The 26,930-nt window shown below is 42.7% G+C and overlaps 1 protein-coding gene across 4 annotated transcripts in view; it reads right to left on the bottom strand.

The window, feature by feature from the left end:
- LOC124120737 (integumentary mucin C.1-like) overlaps positions 1-10,542 on the bottom strand; it is a 36,238-nt gene extending 25,696 nt beyond the window's left edge. For 2 of the 4 annotated variants that reach the window (XM_048386577.1, XM_048386576.1), the window contains exon 1: positions 8,487-9,125. In XM_048386577.1, the coding sequence (XP_048242534.1) occupies positions 8,487-8,520 (34 nt within the window). In that variant the 5' untranslated portion in view covers positions 8,521-9,125. Of the gene's footprint in view, positions 1-8,486; positions 9,126-10,326 lie in introns of those variants that run through there. The other 2 variants (XM_048386578.1, XM_046483619.2) reach the window with 2 other exon arrangements.
- Positions 10,543-26,930: the final 16,388 nt, after the last annotated feature.

The following is a 26,930-nucleotide window of genomic DNA, read 5'->3' on the forward strand; positions in this document are numbered from 1 at the left end:
TGCGCCATATTTCGATGCGACTCAACTCATTTGTATAATAATGGAAATTTATGAAGCATTGCCACTTTGGGAAAAAGAAATATTTTGGCCTGTGGAGTTATTAACACTGGGCCACAACAGCACCTCATTCTACAAACCGATCTGCCAACGCGAATTTTACACCGGGTGCAGTGTTTGGTTATAATTAATTAATGCGATAAAACCCTTGCCATTATCATCAGGTCAACAATACGTGACAGTAACAGTTCATTTTGGGCGTTTTTCTTGCAACAGTAGTTGTTTCAAATTACACGCAATTTGTAGTGTGCTTTAAGAGGAGCATCGTAACTCTGAAGACAATATGGCGGCTAATAACGATATGGCGGCTTACAGTTCGGCTTCCTGCGTCGTTGTAGAATAATACCGGAACATGCTTCCTTACACCTACATCATATCCAGATATACGGTACCACTCCTGTACACTGAATTATAATATACTGTTGTCAAAGGAATTTCCTTCCACATAAGCAGTTCAAGTCTGGACCAGACAATCCAGTGATTGACACCATGAGCATCGATCGTCGATCTAGGCAATTGGGATACGATGACATGCATGAACCAAGTCAGCGAGCCTGATCACCCGATCCCGTTAGTCGCCTCCTACGACAAGACAGGACTGCTGAAGAACAATTCTAACCCGGATGTTCACGGGTCATACCACATTACTAAACATTGTTTAGTTTGATGTCTGGTATTTCTATTAGACTGCCATATTTGGAAACCATGTTTATGTGATATACAACATTTTTACGAGACATAAAAGGGAAATGGTTTCCAAATATGGCGACATCGAAGTGAACAATATTGCCATGCAAACAAAGAAAACATATCAACATAGGAGTTTTTTCCACGAATACAGCGATCTACCAAGAAACACTTGTTCACGCCATTAGCCATCCCCTAGCAATATACAAATATATGTGCACACCCTTTGAAACCGCTCATCACGAGATCGTGTAACGGTATTTAGGCGCACCTGTTCAAGGGCCTGATAGCGTCCGGGACTGACGCGCAAGGCTTATGTAAATCGTTTGTTTAGATGTGGGTGACTGTCCAGATAATTTGTGATTCAGACGGACTTGACCTGCCTGGTGCTGAGTAGCCGGATCTACGCCTGGAGTAGTCCGCATGACTATCTACGCCTGGAGTAGTCCACATGGCTATCTACGTCTGGAGTAGTCCACATGACTATCTACGCCTGGAGTAGCCCACATGACTATCTACGCCTGGAGTATTCCACATGACTATCTACGTCTGGAGTAGCCCATATGACTATCTACATCTGGAGTAGCCCACATGACTATCTACACCTGGAGTAGTCCACATGGCTATCTACACCTGGAGTAGTCCACATGACTATCTACACCTGGAGTAGTCCACATGACTATCTACACCTGGAGTAGTCCACATGACTATCTACATCTGGAGTAGTCCACGTGACTATCTGTGCCTGGAGTAGTCCATATGACTATCTACATCTGGAGTAGTCCACATGACTATCTACGCCTGGAGTAGCCCACATGACTATCTGTGTCTGGAGTAGCCCACATAACTATCTACACCTGGAGTAGTCCACATGACTATCTACATCTGGAGTAGTCCATATGACTATCTACACCTGGAGTAGTCCATATGACTGTCTACACCTGGAGTAGTCCATATGACTGTCTACGCCTGCGTAGTCCACATGACTATCTAGGCCTGGAGTAGCCAACATGACTATCTACACCTGGAGTAGTCCATATGACTATCTACGCCTGGCGTAGCCCACATGACTATCTACACCTTGAGTAGTCCACAAGACTATCTACGTGTGGAGTAGTCAACATGACTGTCTACACCTGGAGTAGTCCACATGACTATCTACGCCTGGAGTAGCCCAAATGACTATCTACGCCTGGAGTAGTCAACATGACTATCTGTGTCTGGAGTAGTCCACTTGACTATCTACGCCTATAGTAGTCCACAAGACTATCTGTGTCTGGAGTAGTAGAATATTTTCTAAAAACTGATTTACAAGGGAAATACTTAACAGTTTACAATTATGCCAACGTAGATTTAAATTGCAAAGGTATTATATTACACACAACCATTTCCCTCATAATACTGTCCCATACCACAATATCCTACAATATTGTCATTTACAAACTCAACCTTCACAACACTGTCCCGTACGACCATATCCTACAATATTGTCATTTACAAACTCACCCTGCGCAACACTGTCCCGTACGACCATATCCTACAATATTGTCATTTACAAACTCAACCTGCACAACCCTGTCCCGTACGACCATATCCTACAGTATTGTCATTTACAAACTCACCCTGCGCAACACTGTCCCGTACGACCATATCCTACAATATTGTCATTTACAAACTCACCCTGCACAACCCTGTCCCGTACGACCATATCCTACAATATTGTCATTTACAAACTCAACCTGCACAACCCTGTCCCGTTCGACCATATCCTACAATATTGTCATTTACAAACTCACCCTGCAAAACCCTGTCCCGCACGACCATATCCTACAATATTGTCATTTACAAACTCACCCTGCACAACCCTGTCCCGTACGACCATATCCTACAATATTGTCATTTACAAACTCAACCTGCAAAACACTGTCCCGTATGACAATATCCTACAATATTGTCATTTACAAACTCGCCCTGCACAACCCTGTCCCGTACGACCATATCCTACAATATTGTCATTTACAAACTCACCCTGCGCAACACTGTCCCGTACGACCATATCCTACAATATTGTCATTTACAAACTCACCCTGCACAACACTGTCCCGTACGACCACATCCTACAATATTGTCATTTACAAACTCACCCTGCGCAACACTGTCCCGTACGACCATATCCTACAATATTGTCATTTACAAACCCATCCTGCACAACACTGTCCCGTACGACCATATCCTACAATATTGTCATTTACAAACCCATCCTGCACAACCCTGTCCCGTACGACCATATCATATAGCATACAACTTTATCATTTTCAATACCCCATAGGATGCTTACCCGTACAACCGTATCCCCAGACCCGTGAAGATTCCGGGGTTGAATAGGTCTTCAGCAACCCATGCTTGCCGTAAAAGGGGACTATGCTAGGCGACTAACGGGATCAGGTGGTCAGGCTCGCTGACTTGGTTGATGCATGTCATCGATCCCAATTGCGTGGATCGATGCTCATGATATTAATCACTGGATTGTCTGGTCCAGACTCGATTATTTTCAGACCGCCGTCATATAGCTGGAATATTGCTGAGTGCGGCGTTAAACAACAACCAACCAACGAACCAACAACCGTATCCCGTAAAATACTGTCCCATCCAAACTTATTCCATCCAGTAAGATATTGTACATATATATATCCTAGACCGCTGTAACAATACTGTCATGTGGTACCGCATCCCAGACCCTATTGTCCTGTACAATGTTTTATTACCCACGGGGTGAAGAGACAGGTGGTGAAATACTAATAGCGTACGTCACCCGTATGTCGTACAAAGTGTACCTCGTTTTATTCGGTTTGGATAACCTTGACCTCGCTATTTACGCATGAAAATTCAAGCTGAAACTTATTTTCTCATTCATAAAATGTAACGACATTTTGTCAACATTATCACTTTATTAAACCAACATGCTTGTTACACGCAATCCATACAATTGTCCTATGCAATATTTCCACGTAGAACCTTATTCCATACAATTTTGTCTTGTAAACAATGTCCTGTACAATTATTTCACATAGAATCTTATTCCATACATGTCTTGTAAACTGTGTCCTATACAATTATGTCACGTAGAACCTTATTCCATACGAATCTGTTTGTAAACTGTGTCCTATACAATTATGTCACATAGAACCTTATTCCATACAAATCTGTTTGTTAACCATGTCCTATACAATTATTTCACGCAGAAACATATTCCATATAAATCTGTTTGTAAACCATGTCCTATACAATGATGTCACGTAGAACCTTATTCCATACAAACCTGTCTTGTAAACCATGTCCTATACAATTATTTCACGTAGAACCTTATTCCATACAAATCTGTTTGTAAACCATGTCCTATACAAGTATTTCACGTAGAACCTTATTCCATACCAATCTGTTTGTAAACCATGTCCTATACAATTATGTCACGTAGAACCTATTCCATACAAATCTATCTTGTAAACTGTGTCCTAAACAACTATGTCACGTAGAACCTATTCCATACATATGTCTTGTAAACTATGTCCCATACAATTATGTGACGCAGAAACATATTTCAAACATAACGTCTTGTAAACTATGTCCTCAACAGTTTTGTCACGGAGAGCCATATTCCATACAATACTGTCTGTCCTATACAATCATTTAGTTCGTGGGAGTTTTCCAAAGGCTGTTCTGATGTGATCTTACCACAGAGCAGGTCCTTTCATCAAATAGAACTTTTCAGTGGAGCAATCAATGTCAAACAATGTCATTGCAGCTATTGGCACATGCCAAATATTGTCCCAAGATCGAGAGAGAGAGGCTTGTAAGGGGCATGTAAGATGCGACAAATGGGATCGGGTGGTCAGGCTCGCTGACTTGGTTGATGCTTGTCATCGTATCTCAATTGCGTGGAGCGATGCTCATGGTATCAATCACTGGATTGTCTGGCCCAGACTCTATAATTTACTGACCACCGTCATATTAGCCGGAATATTGCTCAGTCCGGCGTTAAACAACAAATAAATAAACACACAAACAAACAAACAAACAAACAAACAAACAAACAAATAAACAAACAAACATTCACGAAGGACATATAATGCGCTATTCCGAATTTGTAACAGTATGTTCCATATATTACAAATTGTCAAAAAAGAAATATAGAAAATGACATGAAATATCAACCCTACGAAGACGGTTAATTGAGGTTTATGTAATATTGTCACCTGGCATCTGGGACGATGTCGTCGTCTCCTTGTCCTATAAAAACAGTTGACATTGACGACATTCAAACATATATTAAACACCAACGCCAGAGAATGGCCATTCTCGATTCTCGCTGAAACAAAATTCATGGCCGAAAAGGGAAAATAGAGGAGAAAATTATGTGAATGGATAAGTGAAAATCGCGAAAGGGGATGCAAGTCCTTCCCTCCCGGCCATTCTCGATTATCGCTGAAACAAAATTCATGGCCGAAAAGAGAAAATAGAGGAGAAAATTATGTTAATGGATAAGTGAAAATCGCGAAAGGGGATGCAAGTCCTGCCCTACCGGATCACCCGCCACTCACACAGTAGTACGTGCATTGAAATCTCGTTAACTCAAAGTCAGGCGGACCATTGAAACTACATCGCGTAAAGGCCCGGATAACACCGTTTTGTCGTTCCTGTATCCGTATCCCTGACACGGATCCGTATTTACGTAAACACGTGACCGTAACTATTTCTACACGTTGCTATACGTAGTCCATGATTCAGACCTGCAAAATGGCGTCCATCAAGTCATGTGCTGATAATGACAGAACTAATATCAATGAATAATATTTGGCTTGGTTTTCATAAAAAAAATACTTGTCCCCGAAAATTCTTGAAATTATTTAGGCTTCAAACTGTTTAAAAACAGAAACATCCCGCCACAAAAGCTACATTGTTGCAATGTGTTTCTCTTTGTAAAAATCAGTTTAAAGTTTTAAATACAAACATGTTTTGTAGCTTAAAAATATCTAATCTCGATACAAAATCCTAAAGGATGTGTATCGTCAACTGGGCGTCGGCAGAAATTTTCCAAATATTTTCCTGATTTTGATGAAGGTGCTCACGTGATTTGATGCACTTCGTGAGATAAAACCTGTTTTATTATAATATACATTTTGATTATCGATCAGATCGTCTTGACTGGGCGCCGCCATTTTGTTTGAAGCAAATGCAAGTGATATGAGAGGTGGAATCTGATTGGTCATTAGGAGGGGCATAGAAGGGACATAACTCGTGATAGCCACTGGTAGCGCTACGATCAAACCCAGAAATCCCAGCTTTTTAGAGTCCTATGCCTCGGGAAAATAGTCCAGAAAAAAAGAAAACTTGTCACGGAAAGGCTTAAGACATCACCAATAACAACTACTGCATTGTTTAAAGGATAAAGATTTTGTTGGTTAAAAGACCAACATTTTTTACCTCCGAGATAATCGTTTGTTTCCAAACTGTTGATGAAAAGAAATTTGTTTACACTTTTCTGAGCAAATTCTAGTTAACGGTACTCCCTTCTATGGCGGTTGCTAAACACAGTTCGGAGATTACACCGTCCATGTCAGCAATTTCCTACATAGTATTTCGAAAAGTCGATTCAATATCAGATTATTCGCGAACCACGTTCTGCAATCTGAAAATTGTTTAATGTCTACCCACTGTAAGTGTTTCCTGCCAAGCGAATGTATCGTGACAGGGTGACAATGTGCGCGAGTAGCGTCTGAGGAGGTAGAAGCAGCATCAGTATCAACATCCACCTCCAAAACAAACAGTACCCTCGACGTTTACCCTACACCTATGCACGAGACACAGATGAGACGTAATGAGACGACCCTGTTTAGAAACGCGTGGAATGTGGAACATTCGCCAGAACACACCAGTCATCAAACTTCGAAGTGTGTTTTTCGTGTGTTTTGGGATCAAGAATCATTTGACATGAATTAAATCGTGAACCTTTAATGAGACACGTACGTGTCCTGATTATCAATGGGTGGGGATGTTCTTGTGAATTAAAATTTTACGAGGCAAACTCGGAATACAGTAACAATGCTACTAAGTAAAAACATCGATAATAATACATTACTATAATAACGATAATAATGTTGATTATAAAAAAAACTAAATTATAATAGCCGCTTCATGCAGACACAAAGGTTACTTTGAAAAACACACATTCATTTTGAAGGGTGAGGTGAAATGGGTTTTAGGTCGCGTTCAAGATTATTGCACTTACATATACCACCCGATCCCGTTAGTCGCCTCTATCGACAAGCTCTGACGATGTGTGTCTGTGTGTGCGTGCGTGCGTGCGCGTGCGCTTGTCTGCTTGTACTAGACTAATGCCGATTTTATAGTGCTAACCCATTGAGATACCATGCCGCAGTTTAATATGAATATCCAACTCAGACACAGTATACTGACTCCGAGCCGGCCAATCCTTCTTTTAGCCCCTTAATGCCGAGCACTAGGCACGGTAACAACAAGTACCATCTTTTAACGTCTTTTAGTATAACGCTGCTTGGGATCGAACACCGGATTTTCCGCTCTCCGTTCGGACGTTCTACCAGTGGACCACGGAGGCAGTATTTGTAGGGTCAGAATATATTCAGTTTTTAGTAATATCCTCACTTATTCCGTACGGGTACCCATTATACAACTAGATTGAGTGAATTAATGTAGAGTCATGTTGTGGTTCATGGCCACATCGCGACCGTGACAACATTCTAGTTTCTACTAAGTACAAAACTTTAAAATAATCTTGAATATATATGCAAGAAACTGGTATTTTTTTTATACCAAATATGCTCTGCTTTATTTTAAGTAACAGGAACGAGCGACGGGTAAATACTTTGACCAATCCAATCGAAGCTTTTTAGTTTGTAAACAATCATGACTGCAATTCCAAACTAGTTTATTTTTAGACACGAACACGTCACATGGGGCGTTGACATATGAGTCATTCATCAGAAATTGACAAGAATTTGGTAAATCTTTTTTCGGGTGTTTCTTTCACCAAATACGCTTTGTAAGTTTTAAGTTCATCTTTTCCACAAAATATAATCTTTTTCACAAAATACAATAAAATAAACTCTGTAACTGTTTTCAGTTCTTTTTGTTTTTATTATGATCTAGACTGATATTTTGTTTCAGTAAAATTGTTTTGTATTAATTTGTTTAAGAAACAGTTTTTCAAGTAATCAGAATAAGAAAGTTACCGTGATTTCATACATTTGAATGACTTTCAAGATTATTGAAAACTACAAACTGGATATTCATTCAGATTCAGAAAGTAAAAATGTTCCTTTTTACAAACAAAAAATACTGTTAGAAGTAACTGTAAATTGAAGCAAAGCAAATACTCCTGGATGTATTCAGTAAAACCAGTTATTTTGTTTACGAGTTAAAGAAAAAAGATTTCAGAAAGCAGAAAAGTATTTTCTTGAACCCGCCTCAAGTTACACAGCGAAAGAATGCAATATTTGAAGTTTCACTTTAGAAAAAAGTTTAAAATTCCAACAGACAGGGATCTTGCCTTCAATAAATACCGATCTTAATGGGACTTTAAACAAAGGCCCTTGCGAGGATCAAGGAGCACAGGCAATCAAATAGAATGTAGAGAAAAACATCGTTTAACAATGATAAACATCAAATCTAAGGAAACAAGACCCAATATTAATGTGAAAACTCACCCAAAAGTAGTACAATGACACACTGGGTCTTCATATTGATGTAAAATATAATAACCAATTGTCCAGAGAGTAGTAACTTGTCTTGAGGTTCTCCCTGCTGATGGTGAATGAAGTCGCCCGGCCCGGAGCGTGAGTGGCGTTACTCCTGGCACAAACACAGACTAACTCGCCGAAACAAGTGCGTGACGTTATTTCGTCAGCGACCGCGTGACACCTTTTCACGTTGAGGAGGAGGTTTCCAATGAGGCTGATGACGTCCCAGACGGGAGGAGATTTTTACTAACGGCCGTATTTGCTTGCGATCGCTTCGTTGTATTTGAGTCTCGTTTTGATGCGATTAACCTCAATTCTTGTGATTTCGCTAGCACGATCAATATCAGTCATTCGATCATCAATAAATACAGATTATCTATTGGAGAGAAGCGAGAGCGACAGGTGATTCATTTGTACACACGTGTGTCTTACATATGTAGGTATGTACATATTAAGGAAATTCGAGCCACTGCGAACAAATTATCGTTTCCTACAGCCCACACAGTCTGCAGCCTCAGCCATGGCAAGTAGGCAAGAATACAATGACACGCAATCTTGAACCATGGAACAGGATTGTATACGAAAATACAATGGTCCGCACGGTGTACAACCCTCTATAAGGGATGCAATGAAACACAGTCTTAACCACTGAGCAAAATTGTATACCTGAATACAATTGACGTACAATGTTGCAATACAATGTTGTTTATAACCATCGAACCAGGAACGTGGTTGTACATTGTATGTGTACAACTCTAGAGTAGCACTGTATGCTAAAATATAACGATACGCACTGTCTGTAGATTCCGAGCAGGTTAAATACCAGATAGTGTCACCAGATGAAGATATTCTCAAGAATGTCCGCTCACTAAGATCATCGTCTACTGAATGAAGCTAAATGATAGGACGGTTTAAGGGAAACATATTTAATTATCTTTATACACGGCAGCGTCACTGCACATCAAACATTGAAGCTGAGATTGTTAAACAATTCTATATCAACAAACACCTTTGTCAAAATGTCTGACATTTCTCGGAATTACCACTCGATCAAGCGGGCCCCGGTATCCGAAGTCACGTGACCAGCCCAGTTGCGTTCTCACCTGCAAATTAGGTTTCGACTCAAATCAAATACACCTGACCTCCCAAGGGTTTTACCTGTGTGCGACAGGACGCTTTAAACATGGACAGTCTCGGGCAAATACATACATGTTTGTAGGTCTGGGAATCCTTATAATAACAAACAGTTTGTGTTCTTTTGACAAATCAATTGCGATTCTTGGAAATTAACGTTTGAATCGAGGACGATCGGGAAACACATCAGTAGTACAAAGTTCGGCCTCGTTGGTAATCAAAGAATAAGGGATTAAAATAGTTTTTCAAACGTTACCTGTCGTCATTTTTTGGTACAGCGTCGTCGGTATGCTAGCTATGGCAAAGATTATTTGTTGTATGTGGGGCTACTTTGACGTGGGACATCTTTGAAGATCAAACGAGACGAGGCGTTGCTAGTTAGACCTGTCTTGCATAACTGACACTGTGCATTTCGTCATAGGAAGCGGGTTCGAATCACATAATCGATCCGATTATAATCCTTGACCTGTCCACTTTGTGACGTATACTTGGCAACCGTGTGGCCAGCATCAGAGTGGGCCTTCCGCCGACATGGAACCGACATGCTGGAGATATGAATATTGATAAATTCAACTCATTCACTGATCGGAACACTGGCGACGTGATCAAAGAGAAATTTATTTTAGTGATGTTTGAATTCATTCTAATATGGGTATTCTAAAATACAGGTTACCTGAGGTTTGAGTGTTGGGTCAGGCTCGTGTGGCACAGCAGCTTTCCTCGTCTCCATTCTTGTACGAGAAGACGAAGCGCCCAGTAGGACCGACTAGTACTGTTGCTTGGTTACCAGCTTATAGGACCCATTCGTGGTGTAAGCCTGGCAGCATTAGTGTACCGTCGTACCCGGGGGGCGTGGTTCGACAGCAAAAGCGATCTTAGCCATGGAGCCATCGGAAGCTTAGTTACAGAAAGTGATCTATGTCAGTCACAACGCTAAGGTCGTTTTGTGAAACGGGCTTTACACGGTATTTAATGCTAAGTGACTTACTACAGGTCATGCTCTTATTGTAGGACTCACATAGAGGGACTTGTGAAGTTGATGATGATGATAAAGATGATGATGATGATGATGATGATGATGATGACAATTTTGGCATTTCATCAGGTTTAGATGCTATAAGAAATTATGATGCTGCTGCTGTTACTGATGACGACAACAATGGTGACAGTTTGGATACTTCATAAGTTACCCTGATGGCATATGGAATTGTCATGAAATTGTTGTTGTTGATGATGATGATGATGATGGTAGTGGTGGTAACAATTTGGATACTACATAAATTACTCTGAGGACATGGAATCGTGATGATGTTTATGGCGATGGTGATGACAATATATTTATTTCTTAAGGCATTTCAATGATATACATAATTTACTAATCTCATAAAACCATTATAACTTTGACACTATACATCATAGGGGTCACGCCAAAGTAACAAGAAGAAAATCAATAGGAAAAATTAATATTTTGTCAAAAATACATCTTTTTTTGTAAAAACAGTTTCCAAGAAGACTAAGTTTTTTAACACTTCAAAGCCTAACCCTGCAAACAGCATGACTTTATATAACTTATGACACATGCTTTCACCGAAAGCTTAAAAAATGGTGTAAAAAATGGTACAGCAATTACCAGAGACCTTTTGAAACACCAACAGGTACGTGCAACGGCACATGGAAACTACACCCGTTATTTGCACATAACCTAGTCGACAGTCGACATCATTAAGTGGTTTTAAGGTGCACATTTTCAGCAAAGACTGTGTAAAGGGCACCTTTGCCTCACGCGTTCACCTTGCATCATGGTGTGGCTTCCCTACAGCTGGTCTGTTGGCCAAATGGCAGCTTACAATTTGAACGTTCTTAAACCGAACAAAAAAATATTAGAACTTTATTTCATTGAAACAATTTTATCTCGTTGTATGTTTACACAAACCAAATACGGTTATTTCCGTGGCATTTCCATTTTGTATTTGAAGTATATTTTGATGCTGATGTAAGCAGTTTTTAAAACACATTACTACGGGGGATAAAAAGAATGAGCTTCATTGAATAAGAGACTCGAACCTTGTCTCCGGAGGGAGAAGTGAACCCTACCCTCTAGGCTACCCTCCGCCTGTAAATGTAGGTTGAAACGCCTCCATTGCATGGAGGATGGGACGCTTGCTCGAAGAGCGGAAGGTCTGTGTTCGATCCGCGGCCGCGTCATTCTAAAAGACTTTTAAAGATGGTACTTGTTGTTTCCTTGCCAGGCGCTCGGCATAAAGTAGTCAGAACACTGTGTCTGAGAGGGGGAATCCATGTTGAACTGTGGGCTAGCACTATAAAACCGGCATTAGTCCACACACACACACACGTTTATGCACGCCGCTATAGAAGGGCAATAATATTTAGAAAGCGACGTAAAACCTCCCCTACACGTGGGTTGTCGTTTTGAAGAGTGAAGATTGTTATCTGATTCAAACCCATACTTGTCTTATTTGTTATTTACGGAAGGTAATATTTAAAAAAATGTCTTTTGTGTTAAACAATATTTCAACAGCTCCAGCCTTTCGTGACTACGTTTCACAACTTTTCAAGTACAATTGGGGATACTCTTTCTATGAAGATTTCAAGATTATTGCACTTATATAGCGACGTGCATGTACGTGTGTGTTTGTGTGGCTGCTTGTACTAGTCCGGACTGATGCCGATTTATAGTGCTAGCTCCCTGAGATACCATGCCGCAGTTTAACATGAATACCCCACTCTGACACAGTATACTGACTCCGAGCCGACCAGTCCTATGTTTTAGCCCCTTAATGCCGAACGCCAGACAGGGTAACAACAAGTACCATCTTTTAACGTATGACGCGGCCAGGATTCGAACCCCGGACCTTCCGCTCTCCGGACGGACGCTCTACCACTAGACCACGGAGGCGGTCCGTAAAGCTTTGAAAAGGTTTTAAGGTAGACATGTATTGTCATTGGAACATTTGACGCATCAGTGATCACAATAACGTCCTTCGCAATTCCCGTTTTTTACCCCCTCATATTCTCGTGTTTTTTCAGGTGATATATGATTTGCCTTTGCATGTGTTTGTGACGTTGCTCCTGGTGGGGCAGGATGCGCTCATCTTCTCACGAACATCTGGAATCATCACAATTTCATATTCATAAACACATGCTTATGATATAGTCTAGTACGTCCGATGGACTTTGCGTTGAGCCGTGATTTCTTTTGATTATGGAAAGGGTTTTGTTGCGTTATAACATCCGTGAAGATCCGAGGTAGAATAGGTCTTCAGCAACCCATACTTGTCGTAAAAGGTCGTTATGCTTGTCGTAAGAGGCGACTAACGGATCGGGTGGTCAGGCTCGCTGATTTGGTTGATGCATGTCATCGATCCCAATTGCGTGGTTCGAGGCTCATGATGTCAATCACTGGATTGTCTGGTCCAGACTCGATTATTTACAGACTGTCGTCATATAGCTGGAATATTGCTGAGTGCGGCGTTAAACAAAAAAAACAACCAACCAACCAAGCTTTATAACAATAGATAAAGTTGCTTCGCACATTTTGCAGATCCTGGAGCATGCCAAGGATCATAATCGGTTAATATGAACGAGCGGGCCCAGGGGCGGTTGGATAGCCTACTGGTTTAAGTGTTCTCTTGACCAGGGTTCGATTCCCCACATGGGTACAATAGCCCATACTATTTAAACGCGTAAAACAATACTCACTCACTCTCAAGTGGACCCTCCCGCTAAGGGAGGCAACTCTGTAGAACGCCCCATACCTCTGGGCATTGACAAGACTTTCTTTAACGTTGTGCAACATTCAAACGTTATCCATCTAACCTCTTACTGGTAATCCAAGATAAGCTGAACCAACTCACAAAACGCGTTTGAGACATGTTGGCGGTGCACAGAATTTTGGCAAACATGTTTGGTTTGTTACAGGTAGAAACCAACTCGTGTTATTCCAGGACAAGCCGAATAGCGACCGGTCCCCCTATCGTGGCCATTTTTGCGACCGGGTTCAATCTTAGCGCAAACGGGCATACCTAAAACAATTGTCAACTCGTTGCGTAATGGTTCACATATATTTCCCCATATATTATATATATTTCAGATGCAATTTAAAGCACATCGGGACATGCGGAATTATACAGTATGATTGAACACATGTAACTGTGTCTTGGGTATATTTTTAGATGCAAGACATATGTAAAATCAAAATTTGTTTCTGAGGGATTCTTTGACGAAGAACTTGAAATCATACGCGCTTTCTGGTTGGTTTGTCGTATTTTCGCACATAACATTTATCGATAGGGGGAGGGGCGGTCGGGTAGCCTAGTGGTTAAAGCGTTCGCTCGTCACGCCGAAGACCCGGGTTCGATTCCCGACATGGTTACAATGTGTGAAGCCCATTTCTGGTGTCCCCCGCCGTGATATTGCTGGAATATTGCTAAAAGCGGCGTAAAACCATATTCACTCACTCACTCACTCGATAGGGGGACGAGTCTTCTTGCAGGTTACGGAAAGGGGCGAGTGGTGACAAATGAGGTAGAGAGGGTGTACGCGTGTTCTGCACGTGCAGGTCATGACAATGAATATGAATACCTCCTGTGGACACACGTGTTGCTCATAAGACTATTAAGAGGTAGGTGTGACAAGTCGATACGAGAATTCTCTAAAGTAGTGTGATAGAGGTTAATTACAAACAAATAAATCTGTCAAAGCTTGGTACACATGGACATATCATACATTCTCATAATGGCCTGTAATGTCATAAATTAATTGGAGATAGAAAGTACAAATAAATCTCAAGCATTCAATTTGTCAAAGCTGGCATTGCCGCTTGTCTGTCTGCATCTACCTAAAGCGCATCGGAGCAGAAGGTATCCTCCTGACAAAGGAGAGGGTGGTTCATTAGCCCAAGTAAGTCGCGAAGTCGTCCAGTGATCAAATCCCAAATTGACGATTTCGACCAATGCGCTGTTCGCCAATCTGTCAACGATGCGTATGTAGTGCTTTGTTTTTGTTTGTTTGTTTTTTAACGCCGCACTCAGCAATATTACAGCTATATGACGGCGGTCTCTATATGACCGAGTTGGACCAGAGAATCCAGTGATTGACATCATGAGCATCGACTCACGCTATTGGGATCGATGACATGTTTCAACCAAGTCAGCGAGCCTGAACACCCGATCCCGTTAGTCGCCTTTTACGACAAGCATAGTCGCCTTTTCGGCAAGCATGGGTTTTGAAGACCTATTCTACCCCCGATCTTCACGGGCCCGCATGTAGTGCGAAAACTGCCGACTATAGACAGTATCTATGACATGATGAATTATGAGGGTTCTAGAGAAGGCTAACAGTTATCTTTGAAACATAAGGCGTAAAACGCAGTCAAATCGCAAAACAGGACACGCACATATCCATCGTACTACTCGTCGCGGACCACCCGCTACCCCTTTCTTCACAATGGTACGCGAGAGTGGGCGGACCTCATACATAGTTATACGGGGTTAATTGTCAAGTCACAACTCAACTTAGCATGGCTTACCAGTAGGCGACGCGATTCTAAGTTTGATGTCCGATCTTCGTGTTTTGGGGCGTGTGTGTGTGTGTGTGTGTGTGTGTGTGTGTGTGTGTGTGTGTTTTGTGTGTGTTGTGTGAGAGTGTGTGAGAGGTGTGTGGTGTGTGGATGAGGCGTGTGGCGTGTGGTGTGTGGCTCTCATTGTCAGATTTTCACTCTAAATATCTCGGGTAAAATGAGGTGAAATTACAACCTGAAGCAAGATTGTGCTTATTTACTCTGTTGATACATATATACAATGGTTCTGTGATATATTCCTCTTTCTGAAAATCCCGTTGAAGATGTAAATACGTTCACATCAGTTTAGTAACACCTTACATGTGCGTATCCCCGTGAGCATTCCAGGTTAGAGTAGGGGCAGTGGGGTAGCCTAGTGGTTAAAACGTTCGCTCGTCACGCCGAAAACCCGATTTCGAATCCCCAATGTGTGAAGTCCATTTCTGGTGTCCCCGTCGTGATATTGCTGGAATGTTGCTAAAAGCGGCGTAAAATCATACTCACTCACTCCAGGTTGAAGTAGATCCCCAGCAACCTATGCTGGTAAGAGGCAACCAAATAGTCAGGATTCAAACTCGGTCAATTGGTCGATGGTGTGTCAGCGAATCCGGACAGCGTGGGTTGTTGATCACAATATCAGTCAAGGTAGCGTCACAACTTGTGGGTAACGCTTTCTTCGACAATCAATACAGTGCATGGTGTCAACTATTACAAAAAAATAAGGAAAATAAACATTGGATGTTACGAATATTTGCGGAAGTAAACAGTTTAGAGTCTAAATAGCATGCGGGCAAATTGATGAATAAACGCATTTCACAGACGTTATTAAACTCAAATATCTTATCAATAAGACTCTCACGACGGGCGTGCTGAACAGTGACGTGTGCGTTTCCCGGGCATGGAGTTAGTATGTCAGGTCTGTATGTCAGATCTGTATGTAAGTCTGCAGGCCTGTATGTCAGGTTCGTATGTAAGTCTGCGGGTCTGTGTGTCAGGTTTGTGTGTAAGTCTGCAGGTCTGTATGTAAATCAGCAGGTCTTTATGTCAGGTTTGTATGTAAGTCTGCAGATCTGTATGCGAGTCTGCAGGTCTGTGTGTCAGGTTTGTATGTAAGTCTGAAGGGCCGGATGTAGGTCTGCAGGTCTGTGTGTCAGGTTTGTATGTAAGTCTGCAGGTCTGTGTGTAAATCAGCAGGTCTTTATGTCAGGTTTGTATGTAAGTCTGCAGATCTGTATGTAAGTCTGCAGATCTGTATGTGAGTCAACAGGTCTTTATGTCAGGTCTGTTTTTATATCTGTAGGTCTTTATGCCAGGTCTGTGTGTCAGGTCTATATGTAAGTCTGCAGGTCTGTCTGCAGGTCTGTGTGTCAGGTCTATATGTAAGTCTGCAGGTCTGTGTGTCAGGTCTATATGTAAGTCTCCAAGCGTTGTATTCCAGCATAGTGTCCGGGCGGTGAACGTCTTCGGTCTGCAACATTCCCCTTCCACATAATGCTGACGCGCCGCGATATAACTCCCATCCCCCACGCCCTTTTCCTTTCCGTTTACAGTGTTTCGATTGCCGAATGACAAGGGCGACGCCATGTTTGTTTATAAAAGTAGTCCCTACTTGACCTTTGATATTTGCATCTCTATCCGCATATGACCCCAACGGATATCGTTTTTATCCGTAGCCTCTATCGTGCCGAGAAACCTACCCATTATATGATAAAGATGGTTTATCTGACGCGATTTAATTTGTAATATCAGAAGTGGTGAGTTGTGTGGCTTGTGTGGAAGGAATATGCCCCATCATCATCTATCACCAAGAGTATTATAAATAAATATGATAATGATAATAATGATGATAGTACATTTTATCATGATGAATATCTTGGACCCGTTCGCAACCAAAGCTCGCTTCGGAAGTGACGTCACCATGTCACCAGAGCACAGAAAGTCATTCGTCACGATTCGCCCCTTTCCGTAACCTGCAAGAAGACTCGTCCCCCATCGATGAATGTTATGTGCGAAAATACGACAAACCAATCAGAATGCGCGTATGATTTCAAGTTCTTCGTCAAAGAATCCCTCAGAAATAATTTTTGATTTTACATATGTCTTGCATCTAAAAATATCCCAAAGACACAGTTAAATGTGTTCAATAATACCGTATAATTCCGCATGTCCCGGTGTGCTTTAAATTGCATCTGAAATATATAATATGATAATATGATGGGGAAATATATGTGAACCATTACAAAACGAGTTGACAATTGTTTTAGGTATCCCGTTTGCGCCTAGACGGAACCCGGTCACAGAAATGGCCACGAGAGGGGCACGAGTCGCTATTCGGCTTGTCCCGGAATAACACGAGTTGGTCACGAATGCACAGAAAGTTTCTCGCTCCCATCGGAGTAAAATGATTGGATGCTATTTTTAGCGACGTGTCGTTTGAATGTGGCTCAATTCGAGCTGTTGTAGGAATGGGCGAATGGGCAAAGGGTATTTGTCATGAAATAATGGTTGGCTGCTTGGTTTGTTGTTTAACGTCGCACTAAGCAATATTCCAGCTATATGACGGCGGTCTGTAAATAATTGAATCTGGACCAGACAATCCAGTGATTGATATAATGGGCATCAATCCACGCAATTGGGATCGATGACATGCATCAAGTCAGCGAGCCTGACCACTCGATCCCGTTAGTCGCCTCTTACGACAAGCATAGTCGCCTTATACGGCAAGCATGGGTTGCTGAAGACCTATTCTACCCCGGAATCTTCACGGGTCCATCAAATAATGGAGATGTGATAACCTTGATCATAGATAGACAAACTTAATATGAAACATTTTCGACACGCAATGGTGTGTTTCTGAACGTCTGTCGACTTTTTTCTTAAAAAGTTAGATATTTTTTATCTCCTCTTCTGATGTCCAAAATGACATTTCAGCGTGAAAACGACATTATCAATTCATTCAGTACTTTTGTGTCGTGTCATTTTAGGATTTGTGTCAAAGAATAACCTTTGTGTGATGAAAATATTCTGAGATATTTAACAAACCAAGATCAGGGGATGAAGTTCTCAAACACTGGTAACAATTCAGTAAAATTCTAAGGTTTTGTTTCTCATCCAACCTGTACAAAGCGATCTTAGCGCTAAGGTGATCGTAACTCCCATACCTTAACGTAGACTTACGTCGTAAGTGACGACAGTCGTCCCGCTAAAGACGCTTGGAGGAACGGGGCCATGGGCGATCGGCTTACCTTTAAAGTTTGTTTGTTTGTATATTTATTTATTGTTTAACGCCAATCAGCAATATTACAGCTGCTATATGACGGCGGTCTGTAAATAATCAAGTCTGGACCAGCCAATCCAGTGATTGACCTCATTAGCATCGACCCATGCAATTGGGGTACGATGACACGCTTTGAAGCTGGGTATAAGGGATTTATTCTGTCCCTGAGAAATACACGTGCAGCCTGTATTGCTCGTGGCGGGATATAAGATATTTATTCCCCCGCTGAGAAATGTATTACGCTCCAAGGCAAGTTACACAGTATTTTATCAAGATCACCTGGACCAATCAGATCTCATCATTCAGACATAGAGTTATGATACAATGATACGCAACAACCAAGTCAACGAGCCTGATCACCCGATCCCGTTAGTCGCCTCTTACGACAAGCATAGTCTCCTTTTACGACAAGCATGGATTGCTGAAGACCTATTCTACCCCGGATCTTCACGCGTCTCTTGCCTTTATAGCAAGTGGCTGAAACGTTCGCCCGTCACGACGTAGTCAGGGGCTCGATTCTCCACATGGTTACAATGTGTGAAGCCCATTTCTGTTGTTCCCCGCCGTGATATTGCTTTGAATGTATCTTAAGTGGCTTAAAACCACACAATCTATCAATATTGTATGTTGCACATGCAACCTATTTGATGCAAAGATGACGCTGTAAGATGACGCTGTAACATGACGTGTAACATGACGTGTAAGTTGGTAAAGGTAGTGAGGTGAAATGTGGTTTACGTTGCGTTCAAGATTATTGCACTTATATAGCGACGTGTATGCACGTGTGTGTGCGTGCGTGGTCCGAATTCATGCCAATTTTATAGTGCTAACCCACTGAGATACCATGCCGCAGTTTAACATGAATACCCCACTCAGACACAGTATACTGACTCCGAGCCGACCAGTCCTTGTTTGAGCCCCTTAATGCCAGACAGGGTAACAACAAGAACCATCTTTTAGCGTCTTTTGGTATGATGCGGTCGGTTATCGGTCCCGCATTGAAAGACACATAAAAATAATCTTCAGTACCTCCCTCACTTAACATTGTCTGCAAACCAGAAATGTGTGTAACTAGTCTTTATTTCCGCTTCAGTAGTTTTACAAACTAATTCAAATCGAATATCCTTATTGAATTGGGCGCATACGTCATGTAACTATTTGTTGTACTATAGATAAGATCACTTTAAAGCAAAGCAACAACTCAACAACCCTTAGTCCGTGCGTCATGTCGTTCAATATCGTAACATCATTACGAATAAACCTGCACACAATCGTGTGAAATCAATATGACAATTGAGGCGCGTGACAAATACAATCATTTTTGTTTTGTTAATATAGTTATGATTGGTAACGCATTGGAACTATTTTATCTCGAGTCACCCAGTTCAAGTTTTAACTGATGTTACTGGAGGTAAAATATTGACACAACCTCCAAAATGCTTATGAAGCTGAAACTACAGTTACGTGATCCCAACAACAGTGTGTTTTAAATTGTGTTTCATTAATATGGTGAACGTCCTGGTGACAAGGCGCCCTGATGGCGATCGAGGTGCCATAATAACAAGGTGCCCTGATGCCGAGGTGTCCTAATGGCGAGGTGCCCCGATAACGAGGTGCTCTGATAACGAATTGACCTTATAACGAGGTGCCCTGATGACAAAGTGCCCTGATAACGAGGTGCCCTGACAACGAGGTGCTCTGATAACGAGGCGCCCTGATATCGAGGTGCCCTGATAACGAGGTGCCCGAGGTGCCCTGATGACAAGGTGCCCTGATAACGAGGTGCCCTGACAACGAGGAGCCCTGATAACGAGGTGCCCTGATGGCGAGGTGCCCTGATAACGAGATGCCTCTACGGCGAGGTGTCCTGGTAACGAGGTGCCCTGATAACGAGGGGCCCTGACAACGAGGCGCTCTGATAACGAGGTGTCATGATAACGAGGTGCCCTGATGACAAGGTGCCCTGGTAACGAGGTGCCCTGACAACGAAGTGGCCTGATATCGAGGTGCCCTGATAACGAGGTGTCCTGATAACGAGGTGCCCCGATGACAAGATGCCCTGATAACGAGGTGCCCTGATAACGAGGTGCCCTGATGGCAATGTGCCCTGATAACGAGGTGCCCTGATGACAAGGTGCCCTGATAACGAAGAGCCCTGACAACGAGGTGCCCTGATATCGAGGTGCCCTGATATCGAGGTGCCCTGATAACGAGGTGCCCTGATGGCGAGGTGCCACTTTGGTGAGGTGTCCTGGTAACGAGGTGCCCTGATAACGACGTGCCCTGATAACGAGCTGCCCTGATAACGAGGTGCCCTGATAACGAGTCGCCCTGATGACGAGGTGCCCTGATAACGAGGTGCCCTGATGGCGAGGTGCCTCTATGGCGAGGTGTCCTGGTAACGAGGCGCCCTGATAACGAGGTGTCCTGATAACGAGGTGCCCTGATGACAAGGTGCCCTGATAACGAGGTGCCCTGATAACGAGGTGCCCTTCAAACGAGGAGCCCTGACAACGAGGTGCCCTGATATCGAGGTGCCCTGATATCGAGGTGCCCTGATAACGAGGTGCCCTGATATCTAGGTGCCTCTTTGGCGAGGTGTCCTGGTAACGAGGTGCCCTGACAACGAGGTGCCCTGATAACGAGGTGCCCTGATGACAAGGTTCCCTGATAACGAGGTGCCCTGATAACGAGGTGCCCTTAAAACGGGGAGCCCTGACAACGAGGTGCCCTGATATCGAGGTGCCCTGATATCGAGGTGCCCTGATAACGAGGTGCCCTGATGGCTAGGTGCCTCTATGGCGAGGTGTCCTGACAACGAGGTGCCCTTATAACGAGGTGCCCTGATAACGAGGTGTCCTGATGATAAGGTGCCCTGATAACGAGGTGCCCTGATAACGAGGTGCCCTGATGGTGCGGTGCCCTGATGGTGCGGTGCCCTGATAACGAAGTGCTGTGACAACGAGGTGCCCTGACAACGAGGTGCCCTGATATCGAGGTGCCCTGACAACGAGGTGCCCTGATATCGAGGTGCCCTGACAACGAGGTACCCTGACAACGAAGTGCCCTGATGGCGAGGTGCTGTGACAACGAGGTGCCCTGACAACGAAGTGCCCTGATAACGAAGTGCTGTGACAACGAGGTGCCCTGACAACGAAGTGCCCTGATAACGAGGTGCCCTGACAACGAGGTGCCCTGATGGCGAAGGGCCCTGACAGTGATATAACTGACTGAAGCATACGCATTCGCGTTACACACCACCTGGATCCACACTGGCCGGGGATGGCGTCCAAAGGGAGATAACTCCAAGAGTCTGTCTAACCGTTACAATGAAAACGCTCTGAAAGAAGAAAGAATTAATAATGGAGAGGGCCTTTGGCATTAATAATTAACCTTATTTCTTAACTTTAAAAACGGTCGCAGGTTCGAATCTCGCTGGCAGCAAAAGTTTATTCTTGAAAGGAAGTTTACCTTGCGTTCTGTAACTGTAGAGTCAATGTCATGTCAAGTCAATGAGGACACTTCTATATCCATGTTATCCAAGATATAATAGGTCTTTAGCAACCCATGCTTGCCGTAAAAGGCGACAATGCTTGTCATAAGAGGCGACTAACGGGATCGGGTGGTCAGGCTCGCTGACTTGGTTCATGCATATCATTTTATCATACCTCTATGTCAGAATGATGAGATCTGATTGGTCCACGTGATCTTGATAAAATACTGTCTAACTCGCCTTGGAGCGTTATACATTTCTCAGCGAAGGAATAAATATGTTATACCCCGCCACGAGCAACACAGGCCGCACGTGGTTTTCTGAGAAACAGAATAAATCCCTTATACCCAGCTTCAAAGCAAAACGCCGCACACTTTTTCCGAGTAAATAGAAGTCACGTGACATAACACAAATAAATCCTCGCTCAATCGAGCAGCTGTTTTCTATAAATTTTGAATTTGTGTTAATTCTTTTACAATGTCAGAGTAAGACATGTCGGTAAGATTAATTCGTTGAAGCATCCCAATTATCGTACCCCAGTTGCGTAGATCGCTGCTCATAGCGTCAATCACTTGATTGTCTGGTCCAGACTGATAATGTACAGAAGGCCGGAATATTGTTGAGTGCGACAAATAAAGTAATAAACACGAAACAATCAAATCCATGTCAAATTGTTCATGTTTTCATTTTTTATAGGGTGAGTGGACTCAGGTGAGTGTGAAGTAAAATCTCACCGAGGGAGTTGCCTCCCTTGTACCAGCCAGTTTGTGCCGCCTGAATACCACGCTCCGAAGATGCACGTGATAACGCGATTTACTCCCATTGTGCTAGACTAACATTTAGTCTCTAAAATCTTATATCACACAATATCCTTCTTGACTCTAAAAATTAAATAAAATCCCTATGCTGATTTCAGAATAGAGCTAGCTTGAGCTGGCTAGACTTGCTTTTATATGCATTTCTAGAATATTTTTTTTTCATAAAATAAGTATATTCCACGGTCATGGTGCAAGACTGCCAATGTGCCCGCACGTGACGGTAACGACTGTTCTCACAAGTAAGGGGACCGTGTCCGGGGAACGGGAAGCGTTGGCTCCGAAGCCATATTTCAAATAAGAATTTAACATGGATGGACGCTTTCTTTTTCATTTATATACACCCAGATCAAGTTCAGAGGACATATGTCTGTGTGCCTATTCTTGATACGATACTTGTATCCTCCTTCAAAGACGAAGTTACGACCACCGCGTCTTTTCGAAGACATTATAGGTTGAACATTAGCCTAGATAGCATGAAGTCGAAGCTAAAGGTCAAGCTATATACCACACTTGAGTGAATATCATCAATGAAATTGAACGCATTTCACTTGTCAGTTCATTTATGACTCGGTTGAACTTAGTTCATCATGGACCAGGGGTAGAATAGGTCTTCAGCAACCCATGCTTGCCGTTAAAGGCGACTATGCTTGGCGTAAGAGGCGACTAACGGGATCGGGTGGTCAGGCTCGCTGACTTGGTTGTTGGATGTCATCGATCCGAATTGCGTGGATCGATGCTAGTGATATCAATCACTGGATTGTCTTGTCCAGACTCGATTATATACGGACTGCCGTCATATAGCTGTAATATTGCTGAGAGCGGCGTTAACAAACAAACAAGCAAACAAATAAACAAACATGCAAACAAACAAGCAAACAAACAAACAAAGCACATTACATAGAAACATATTACGTATATTCCTATCATTCTGACCATCAAAACCGGACCCTGTTGTACTTGATAATTGATTACCAAGGAATATATTGTGTAATTATATACATTTTGACTACTCTTGTTAATAGATGTTTATGAAGGGAAACGTATTAAAATAAGAGCTGTCTTGTTAACCAATCACAATTTCCAGTCGAAATAAAAATATGTCGAAACCAAAGAATGCATCTATTGAAACAGGTCCCTACAAACCAGCTACAATTATAATTGGATGAACACAATGGGCGTGTATAGATAGGACATGGGTAGATGATATAAACACCAGCAAAGATCAACTGATATGACTGACTGTACACCGTTGTTTACAATGCTTTAAAACGCAAGTCGACATTCGTGACCAACTCGTGTTATTCCGGGACAAGCCGATAGTGACTCGTGCCCCTCTCATGGCCATTTTTGCGACCGGGTTCCGTCTTAGCGCAAACGGGCATACTTAAAACAATTGTCAACTCGTTGCGTAATGGTTCACATATATTTCCCCATATATTATACATATTTCAGATGCAATTTAAAGCACATCGGGACATGCGGAATTATACGGTATTATTGAACACATTTAACTGTGTCTTGTTATATTTTAAGATGCAAGACATATGTAAAATCAAAAATTATTCCTGTGGGATTCTTTGATGAAGAACGTGAAGTCATACGCGCATTCTGTCGTTGGTTTGTCGTATTTTCGCACATAACATTCATCGATAGGGGGACGAGTCTTCTTGAAAGGTTACGGAAAGGGGCGAGTGGTGACGAATGGCATGTCGAGTGATAGAGAAAAGAGGAGTAACTCTTGACTTACTTCAAAGCATCACCACTAGCAGAAGTTGTTTCGTTAGTTTTGATTTCTCCCTATACCACATACCTAATCAAGTTTGTTTTCATTTCTGTCTCATTCAATTTCTAATTATGAATTAACTATAGATTATAACTCAACACTTACAACCACGAAAATAGCATCACATAGTCTGACATGCCTTCATTCGTTTCTTTTCAGGCTTCTCTTTTTGTGTTACAGTCACTAATTTTCTTTTCATTTAAAAAGTGTCCTGTTGAACATAACCAGTTATACAGCTCGCACCTGGGATGTTTCCCAAACACTCGACTCGCGTTCAATTTCATCATGGTTTGCCAAACTGATAAATGGATTATCTCCCTTACACCAGTCACGTCTTTGGCTCGCGTGCATGTTCATGGTGGCTTTTAACCAACACCCTACAGTGATTAAGGTTGAATATTACAAGAGTTGGTTCTAATCCCAGGTAGATTCGATTATTAACCTTGGTTTGTCAGCAGCCCTGTTCGTGGGTTCACACGAAAGATGTAAATGCTTCCCATCATCTTCCCGAGGCAAGAGAGTTAACTGACTATCAACATCCAGTTTCCACCCTTGCCGAACTAGACTGGTATCATGGAGTTACATTTTGGCTGGACTTACGAGTCTATGCATAGTCCGATCACAATCACGCACCGAAATCGAAATCAGGTTCATAAACTGTCGTGCAGATTTCGATCGATTGCAGGATTTGGAAAGCATGTGCACCGACAACTCGTTGTCAGCAGATATTTTCCAAATCTGTTCATGTTTTAAATCAAGGTGCTCACGTGATTTGATGCATTTCGCGATGTAAGACCCGTTTTATCACAATAAAGTTCCTGATTATCGATCAGATCGTCCTGACTGGGCGCCACCATTTTGTTTGAAGCAAACGCAAGTGATACGAGAGGTGGAATCTGATTGGTCGGCTTGGAAAGGACATAACTGGTAATAGCCACTGGTGGCGCTACGATCTAGCCCAGTAATTCCAACTTGGTTCGGTCAAGGGTGGAAACTGGACTTTTAAAGTCAGTTAACTCTCTTGCCTCGGGAAGATGCTTCCCATAAACGATTTGATACTGACTAATCGCTACCCAGAACCGCCGACTGTCCCATAGCGTTTTCCTAATAGATTCCCGATGGAAAACACCACGCTAACAACCTTGCCATAATGTGCATGAATCGTAATGCCACGAAAACTGCAAGACGATTCGCTTCCTAAAACACTTGCCTTCAAATATTTGTGCTTATAATTTCAATCATGCAACTTTCTGTGTACTTATCGGGGAACGGGTGGCCCAGTCGTCTAAGGCGCCGCGATTCGCTGTGCAGAGTTGCGTCCCTTGGACACGCCACAAACCTTTGATCGTGGGTTCGAATCCCGGTTCGCCCTGATTATGTTCCTAGGTTTGTCAGCACCATCCCCGTGCTCGTGGGTTTCACCGAAGTGTTAAACGTCTTATACCTGCATCACTTCGGGCTTCCCTCCCACATTAAGCTGACACGCCGCGATGTAACTGGAATGCTGTTAAAAGCGGCGTTAAACCTAACTCACTCACTGTGTACTTATCGGGGTGGAAACATCGAGAGGGTTCGGATATTTGGCCACCATTGACGTCAAGTCATAATCGTCTATAGGTTGCAGCACAGAGATAGATTTGTTTGTTTGTTGTTTAACGCCGCACTCAGCAATATTCCAGCTATATGACGCCTGTTAAATGTAGACGGACGTATCTTTAGACATTTGCTCTCGACCTCAAATATCAGGCTGATTCTTTGGAATGGTACTGAGTGCTGTTCAAAGCGCCGTTTACCTCACTCACTCACTCCTGAGATCCTCGCGGGCATCCAGTGCCAAATTGGTCCCAGTGATATATCATGTTAGTGAGTGAGTAAGTGAGTGAGTATGGTTTTTACGCCGCTTTTAGCAATATTCCAAAAATATCACGGCGTGGGACACCAGAAATGGACTTCACATTGTACCCATGTGGGGAATCGAACCCGGGTCTTCGGCGTGACGAGCGAACGCTTTAACCACTAGGCTACCCCACCGTCCCTCTATGAGAGGCAACATATGAAGATCGGGTGACATGACGTCTTACTGTGTGTCTTTTAACCTCGACGGCGTGGATAGATGTTCATGCTATCAACCCCTGGTTTGATTGGTCCTGACTCTATTATTTACAAGCCGCTGGAATAGCTGGAATATTACTGACTGTAACTACGGGCCGCTGTGACACAGAGCTATTTCTATGTTGCACAAATATTTCTTGCAATTTTGCCAAGGCCGCCTCTCACGACCGAGTTTTCGCGCTGACTGCCACATCACCACATATACACACGTCACAA

The sequence above is a fragment of the Haliotis rufescens genome, unplaced genomic scaffold (genome assembly GCF_023055435.1).
Source record: "Haliotis rufescens isolate VD_foot unplaced genomic scaffold, xgHalRufe1.0.p SCAF_6, whole genome shotgun sequence".
NCBI classification, from domain to species: Eukaryota; Metazoa; Mollusca; class Gastropoda; order Lepetellida; family Haliotidae; genus Haliotis; species Haliotis rufescens.